At 35.6% G+C, this 9,281-nt stretch overlaps 1 protein-coding gene across 1 annotated transcript in view; it reads left to right on the top strand.

Moving 5' to 3' along the window:
- Positions 1–1,643: 1,643 nt before the first annotated feature.
- LOC107705176 (D(2)-like dopamine receptor) overlaps positions 1,644–9,281 on the top strand; it is a 38,962-nt gene continuing 31,324 nt past the window's right edge. The window contains exon 1 of the mRNA XM_016508353.1: positions 1,644–1,949. Within this exon, the coding sequence (XP_016363839.1) occupies positions 1,671–1,949 (279 nt within the window). The 5' untranslated portion in view covers positions 1,644–1,670. The remainder of the gene's footprint in view (positions 1,950–9,281) is intronic.

Here is a 9,281-nt window from a genome sequence, read left to right on the forward strand (position 1 = left end):
ATATATATGATAATTGTCCCTAAGCTTTAGTAGCTTGTATTCTCAGCCTCGCTGCTATTTCCTGTTGGTTTGAGATGTTGATTTTTTTATTCAAGCAGGAATAGATCTTGCTGTGTAAATTCAAAATCAATACAAGACGGCTATTATGCCGCTATTCACACAGAAAAATCAATCATGTTTCAGCAGCTGTCCAATGTTATGGAGCTTAGAGGAGAAATTGGAGAAAGGATAGAAGATATTTTCTGTAATGTGTGTGTCTCAAATATTATACATAGGAAATGAAGATGAGTGTGATTGTGTGAGTGTAAGGTGAATGCTGTGATTGTACTGATTGTTCATTTACAATGCTCAGTGTCACCCACAGTGTGCAAGAGTGCTCATGATTCCCCGTTCTCATTAATTTTAATTTCCTCAGAGTCTCGCCTCTTTTGTTACTGTATCAATTTGAATCTGTCCTCATACAGTCACAAAATATTTAGTGTGACTATAAATGATCTCTCATTAAACGACTGTTTATTCCATTAATTCTGTTAAGTTTAGTTCTGCTCCCATTCCACGGTTTAAACAGATTCCAGTAGAAAGGGGAAAAAAAACATAAATGAGATCTCTTTAATATCTCAGTTATTTATCCTAGACACAGTGAAATTAAATGCAAATGAAGACTTTTGTTTCTCATTTTTGTCCTGAGAAAAAGACTCCAGAAATATCATGCCTCCTTTTTTTCAGGGTTTTTGACAACATCACAAACTTGAAATGCTATGATGCTATTATGGATGCTATTAAAAGTCTGAGATGTGAACCGTATATAAACTAAAACCTTTCTTAAATTAAGAAAGGTAATTTCAACTTTAAAAACTTTAAAAAAAATTGTGAGAAATAAATTCTAAATTGTAAGATAAAAAGGAGCAATTGCTATTTTTGGTAACACTTTATTTTGATTGTCCACTTTAGACATTCTACTAATAGTGTAACTTTGCGACTACACGTCAACTAGCAGTCATTAGAGTATTAGTAGACTGCTTAATGATGGGTCCACAACATACAACATACTGACTATAAGAATCTTTGCAAGTATATAACTTATTCTACTAACCCTAAACCTAACCTAACAGTCTACTCTGAGAGTTAGTAGACATGTAGTTGCAAATTAATGAGAATTAGTTGGCATGTAGTTGCAAAATTACTTGTAGTTAGTAGAATGGACTAGTTAGTAGTGGACTATCAAAATAAAGTGTAACCCTATTTTTTATTCTGTGGCAGAAACTGAAAAAAGCAGAATTGCAAGATATAAACTATTATGAGATGTAGGTTCAGAATTCTGAGGGGGGGAAAAAAGTCAGAATTTTAAGATATAAACTCAGAATTGCAAGAAAAAGGTGAGAATTATCAATTCAATATCTCACACTTAAGACTTCAGGAGTGTTTGGGAAAGCTGTTTGAAAACAATCCTAATTTTCGTTCCATTTGATGATGAACATGGGCTTTAAATTACACACGTCTGATATAAATGAAACATAACCGAAAACTCTGCTGAGATATGATAGAGCAACCTCTGATCAATAACATTTTCCTTTGTGTTGGCGTACTACTGCTTGGTTTCATTCCATGTTTGCAGCTTCACTGACTGAATTATGTCTCTCAGTTTCAGGCTTCTTCCCTGGCCACAGCTCATGGATTTCCTCACGGAGTATCCCTACAATGACACTTATTATGACAACGGGACCGGGGCCCTCAACAGCACAAGCTGTGAGGCCAAGCATCAGTATAACTACTATGCCATGCTCCTGACTCTCCTCATCTTTGTCATTGTCTTCGGCAATGTGTTGGTGTGTATGGCAGTCTCCCGAGAGAAAGCGCTGCAGACCACCACTAATTACCTCATTGTCAGCCTGGCGGTGGCAGATCTTCTCGTGGCCACATTAGTTATGCCCTGGGTGGTGTACCTTGAGGTAAGAAACATTAATTGTGTCATATGGAGCCACGTTTCTGGGTTGCTGGAAGTTGAAAATAACCTAAGACTGTATGTCAAAAAAATGAGTCTCAACCTTGACTTTTAAACACTTTAAGGATATGAGGCATGATACAAAGTGCCTCGCTATTGTTTAAATATGTGCTGTTGAATTAATTTAATTGGATAATCAGCTAACAACACCTTCGGGACATGTCCCAAGGGCTTCTGTAAGCTGGCGCCTTACAGCTTTCGGGTTTATAATGCACTCGGCACCACACGGCTTCTGTGTCGGCTGTGTGATTTCCAACTCCCAGACAGCCAATTGATCTGTCCTTTGTCCTTGAAACATATTGCACCTCAGACCATAATTTGTAGCCCCACAAAGGTTCCATAGGAACTAGAGGACTAATTGATCTGCAGCAATGCATCAGTAGGGTAATTTCACATTTTCTCCTTCTCCTTCTCCTTAGGTGTTACAGTCTGTATAAGACCACAAATAGAACCCTGCAAGTGCTATTTTGGAATTTTGATGCAAGACATTTTGACCTTTGACCCAAGCATCACACACAGCTAAAATGATTCACTTTGGTAAAAAATAAAAAGTCACACTTCAGTTTGGGGACCAATTACATTTTCCCTTAGTAAACTCCTAATTTGCTGCTTATTAATAGTAAGGTAGTTGTTAAGTTTAGGTATGGGGTAGGATTAAGGGATGTAGAATATGTTAATGCAGAATAAAGCATTAATATGTGCTTTTTAAGTACTAATAATCAGCCAATATGTATGCATCCTAATGCATGCTAATAAGTAACTAGTTAATAGTGAGAATTGGTCCCTAAACTAAGATCTTTCTGTTTCTTGCTTGACATATTGTAACATAAATACAGTATATCACTTCTAAGATTTTCTGTAAAAAGACACAGAAATCCAGTGTTAATTTTGACAGCAAGTTTTGATTTTGATTGTCATAGCCTTTTGACTAAAATGCCATTTAGTTGTAGTCATCTGAATTGTTTATTTTTAGTCTACTTTTAGTCAACTAAATATACAGTAGATTTAGTCAACTAAAATCTAGCAGGTTTAGTTAATAATACAATATACTATAATAATACTTCTGGGGAAAACTATTAACCTGTTAATATGAATGATGTTAAGGTTTGAACGTGCAATACAGACGCAGATTTAACTGCTGTGACATACAGTGTTGGCCAAAATTATTACAACAGTAATGTTTTCACAAGCTTAAAAAATGGGTTTAAGTCAGTAATTTCTATCTTTTGCTGTAATGTGTCAGTAGGAAATATCGGTTTACATTTCTAAACATTCATTTTGCCATTAATTGTAATAATCCAGTGAGATTTTTGCTTGCACAAGCCACAAGGAGTCTGTCAACAGCCAGTGCTCCACACAGAGATCTGATCTCATCGTCATCCAGTCTGTCTGGAATGACTTGAAGAAACAGAACAAACTGAGACAGACTAAATCCAGAAGAACTGTGGCAATGTCTCCAAGACGCTTCAAGAAATCTACCTGCAAAGCTACCTGAAAAACGATGTGCAAGTGTACATGGAGCAGAACCAAAAGCTGCTTGAAACGCAAAAGGTGGTCACACCAAATGTTTATTTTAAATGATACATTATACATTATTTTTGACAGCATCCTCATTTTACAGCATTTTTACACAAGTGCCGAAACTTTTAACAATACTGTAGCTTTGCAGGTAGGTTTCTTGAAGCATTCATATATTTTTTTTTTCTATGACACAAAATTAGAGTCTCTGCCATGGTTTAAAGTATGAAGCAGACATACAAAAGGTTGACTTATGGACATGTTTATGTAATGTTTATAAGTCTAAATAGGCTAATTGCTAGCTCTTGCTGGCTAAACAGTATGAAGTCCCTCCCTTCCCAGATGGATTGCTACTGCAGGTCATTTGATAATGATATATTAATCTTCATTGATAGATTCATCAATTGACTTTCAGTGGCATAGAATTACAACAAATTGACTAAGCTGTTGTCATTATGTTGTTGTTCGAGCAATCCTGTATTTGCATTTGTTTTAATCAGGCAGACAGTAGTTATTTTAGTATCATAGAGAAAATTTTATATTTTTAATTGACTATTGTTTTTATTTTCATGTTTTCCGTTTCTGTTTCCATTTTAATTTGAATTATTTTTCATAATTTTGATGTTTTCATTATTCATTTACTTAATATGTCTATATAGCTTTTATAAAATATTAAAATTTTAGTTTTAGTAAATCAGGTTAAACTAAATGAAGATGGAAATGTTGCCTTTGCAAATAGCTGAAATTATTATTAATATGATTAATTTATATTTATTATATAAAGTATATTTTATTTTGACAAACACATTTTTATGATTTTAGTTTTAGGTTGGCAGAGACCTGATGACTCTTGATGTTTGTAGCTGAAGCCAACTGTTGGATTTATTCAAATTCAGTTTGTGCTCAGGGCAATATTATCTCCAAAGCCAATTCCACTGCTAAAGCGCAACAGGCATTCTCTGTTAAATTGCTCTTCAGTTGCACCATTAACCAGAAATAATCATAATAGTGCTGGGAATGTAGGGAATGTGGGCTTTTGGTAGCGCATATTGAGAATTTTAATGTACTGTCTTTGAGTCCATTCCGTATTATTGAGATATCAATGAAACAAACAGCAGGCATTCTGCTATACAGAACAGACAAACAAAAACAAAAAAAAACCTTACAAACTCTCCACAGAAATGTTCATGGGGACATGAAATATCATCCATATCAAGTTTCAGGGTAACCTCAGATGTGCAAAAACCTCATTGGTAGCGCACCATTATTAAAGATACATAAGAAGCCTTATCATGGTTAAAATGAAAGCATGCTGACATTTTCATTCCATGGTAACTTTGAAATGCTGTGGCTCTGCACAGTTCATGTACAGCAGGTCAGGAGAAAAGGAGAGACCCACTTGGCATCATTGCCAGGTCTCTTACCAATGTCCATCTCACTCCGCATCGGTCTGTGGAACTTGCCTTTGGCTGCAATTCGCAGGGTCAGCTCAGCTGCTCTTTCAACCTCCTTGAAAAAATGTGGCCACCGTATTGTTCACAGTGAATGATTAGATGGGTTTATGCAATGAATTATGTTACCATAAAGTAGCTCACAACTCAGACCAGAGATATGAATGATGTTATCCACCATTCTTGAACAGAAAACTCTATTTACTTATATAAAAAAGCTATTTAACCCTAAAAATGGCAAGACCATAAAGAGACATCAGAAAATGTATTTATTGCTATTTTCCATCTTATTGGGACACAAATAATGCAACTTGATCATTTAAAAAAAAAAACATGACTTTAATTTTGATTTTAATGTTTGTATCCCACAGGATACGTTGCCAGTTTGGGGATATAAATTAACTGAAAACAGAACACTTGTTTATCAATGCTTGTTACAACATGGTTGTAATTTCTGAACGCTTTGGAATACAGACCTAAAGTTGGTCTCTTTTTAAAAAAGACACATAGCAGATTATTGCTAAAGTGAAAGCATTTCAAAAAAAGAAAGTATAAAAAAGTTGTAGAAGTTTAAGTTTGCAGTAAAGATAATGCAGTATACTATTTTTTTTAAACTGTATATAAAATAAATACTTTATAAAATATGTTGCACTCCATACGTCTAACCAAGTTATGCTCCAAATTTGATGTTGATATCACCAAAATTGTGCTTCCTGTGATTTAATTAATAAAATTTCAATGTAAACCTAATAAGCTAATATGAAACAACATCTTTTTAAACAGGTAAGTCCTCTCCAACCTGTGTAAATATGTGAACTAGATCAACTTTTATAGGAGGGTGAGTAGATTTCCCACTACAGGCAGCCATGCGGTTTTAAATGCTGCCCGTGAGCTAAACAAAGAATGTATGAACAAAGTCAATATATCTAAATATTCACAACAAACACCCTTTCAACATGAAACCAAGAAATGAGACCTACACTTTCCCTGCCTCTCCCCACAGCCTCTCAAATGTTTGTATCCCACAGGATATGTTGCCAGTTTTAGGGTTAAATTATAATACACAAAGAGGACTAGAAACGTAACATTCTGCATGTGTCAACATGTTCATTGTCTTCAGTTGTCTTAAGAGAGCCAATTTAATTATAAAACCACTTGAAATGCCCAGACTTTTGGCCCAACAGAAATTATTGAACTAGCAAACACCTTTTGTCTCTTGAAGTATGTTGATGATTTTGGCTGCTGTAGAAAGAGTGTCTTTTGGAGGCAGAGAGTGTTTTGTAATAATGTATTAAACCAGACAGCAACTACACACTACCAAAAAGCACCATGATACTTCCTTGTCTTTTATAGACATGAATGAATATATTAATCATTCAGTATCATGGTAAATGTACCATGGCATTACTATCTGATGCCATTATAACACTGCCACAAAATGCACAATGTAATGGCAGTTTCAGAAGATGTCAAAACAAAATTGTAAATAATATTGTTTCTAATACATTGAAATATGATATAGTGTAAGGATGCAGGTAGAGATAATACATTTTAAACAAAATTAATAATTCCACCTCCACTCCACTATAATCCACACACATCCCAGGCCAAAGATGTGGTAAAGAAATGAATCCATTAATTACTCAAATAAATGAATAAGTGAAAAAGCAAAATCCCACACACACAGTAAACAAAAGAATATCAAAATACCACTCAAAATATTGCCAATTACCACAGAATTCCTGAAGTAATAAATATCTACACAACAATCACTGTGATTAAAGTACATGCGTATAGTATCATATTATTGTTTTTACTTACTTTACGATCCTTACATAATTGAAGTACACAGTCGTAGAATTGTACGTGACATTTTAATTTTACTGAATGAGGGAGGACCAATGAAACGTCTCAGGTTACTTATGTAACCATGGTTCCCTGAGTAGGGAACGAGACACTGCGTCCTCTAGGGGTCGCTATGCGGAACGCCTCGTCGTGACCCGTGTCTGAAGCATACATTGAAAAAATACCAATTCGTTGGCCGGCGACAGCCATGACGTCACTACCGGTGCGACTATAGTATAAATAAGCGCCGGGAGCTACACATCATTCACTTCTTCGTCTGAAGCTTGCATCCGCAGCATGGCAAGAAACCTAGAGGACGCAGTGTCTCGTTCCCTACTCAGGGAACCATGGTTGCATAAGTAACCTGAGACGTTTTCAACTGTAATAATATTACTGATTTTGCTGTATTTTTAATTAAATAAATTCAGCTTAGCTGAGCATACAGTATAAGACTGATTAAAAAAAAAATCTTACAGACCCAAACTTTAAACACTAGTGTATATTTATAAAATAGACTTTTGTGTGTAGGCCTAATTTTTTGTGTTTATTGATATTATTACTGCAGTACCTTGTGTTATATATGAATGGAAACTAACTAGTACTGATCTAAAAATCCCACAAAAAATTATTTAATTTGAAAAGAATGGAGTGATAATTATTGTATTGTTCAAATGCTGGTGCAGATTAAATTATTATTGGAATTTTAAAAAAATTTTTAACAGCAATATGGAGTGCATGACTGCTCATTCTGTCAAGTTCTGTCACTTGCAGAAGTTCTCTGATGACTCTGCCATCGTTGGTCTGATTACAGATGACGATGACAGGGAGTACAGAGAAGAGAGACAAACGAGAGCGGAGCTTTTCCTTTAGAAAAAACGCTCGTAGTGCACGCCGATTGCCCCCTCGGTGCTCTTCGCCCAAACAAATAACGCATAGATCGTGTGTGTCATCAGATGTTAAACAACGTCAACACGGACGCACACATCCTTAAACGCTTTGCTAGTGCTCGCCATAATGAGATGAATAGAGATCGCTCTTACCACAGAAATGCACGCTTCAAACAAAACAGTCAATGAAGACGAAGAAGTGAATGATGTGTGCTCCCGGCGCCTATTTATACTATAGTCGCACCGGTAGTGACGTCATGGCTGTCGCCGGCCAATGAGTTGGTGTTTTTTCAATGAATGCTTCAGACATGGGTCACGACGAGGCGTTCCCCATGGCGACCCCTAGAGGACGCAGTTCGAAGTTCCCATGAAAGGGAACTAAAACGTTAGCTTCTTAACTTTTAGCTTTAGTTGAAGTTAACTTAATGTTATATATTTTTTCTATTAGATATTTTTGCATTCTTTTAAAAAAAAATACTTAAAGATCAAAAAATAATTGGCGGGCCCTCTGTAGTACCACCACGGACCCCCTGTCGAAGAGCCTGAATTAGGCCCAGTGTACAATGAATGTGGTTACTGCGGCAGCTACTTAGACAGATCTTCAATCAATATAGAGTTTCCTGACAGTGTTGCAGACACACTGTATTAAGCTGTCGACCGAGATAAAGAATCTGGCTATGTAAAAGAAGTGTCGTCTTGTCACCGTTTACCTGTAAATAATGAATAGCTTTATAAAGATGTGCTCAGGCAGACATGCTCTCACTGTGATTTCTGCATCTAATGATGGAGAGGATGGAGAAAGGGAAGGCTAATGAATTGTGACAGCACTGATTTATAAAAAACTAAGTAAAGTTAATTGGATCTGTGTTGAGAAGAACCAAAGATTTAGTGACGAGGGAAAGAACATTGAGCGAATTTATGCGGAGTTATGTTGACAGTTCCAGCTGACAGGACATGATTTAGTAGGATTTGAAAATAGACTGATGATATTGCACAAAGTGTTCATTGTTGGAAGTGTGTTTTCATAGTAGGGATTTGTAAGTGGCTAGGCTGAAGCAGTGAGATAACACCAAATCAATGACTACTCCCAAGTAAAAACCTTCATCATTTCCTTCGTGCAGAAAGGGACATCCATAACAGTTATTTCTCTAGAGAGTTTATGAAGGTCTTGAAGACTGAGTAAATATGACAATATAAGAAAATCCATTGCAGTGTCAAAAAAAAGGCCCATGTTTCCTGCAGCTACAGTTTTGGAAGACAATACAATGACTAATTTACAACAACAGTTGTGTCACTACTGCATGTATGGTAGAAAAAAGAAATGTATTCACTAACCACACACAAACCATGAGCTGTATGCATTTTAAGTCAGAATTGGCTGCTATTAAATTTAAAGAAATTATAGGATGATGTTCTTCCACCCTGGTCTACACAAGTTATTTTGTTAAATATGATAATATAAAAATTATATATATATATATATATATATATATATATAATTGCCACGTTTACTGTGGCTCAGCCTCTGGTGTGTGTGTGTGTGTGTATATATATATACAGTATATATATATATATATA

Source organism: Sinocyclocheilus rhinocerous, unplaced genomic scaffold (genome assembly GCF_001515625.1).
Source record: "Sinocyclocheilus rhinocerous isolate Xijiao unplaced genomic scaffold, SAMN03320098_v1.1 scaffold1105, whole genome shotgun sequence".
NCBI lineage: Eukaryota > Metazoa > Chordata > Actinopteri > Cypriniformes > Cyprinidae > Sinocyclocheilus > Sinocyclocheilus rhinocerous.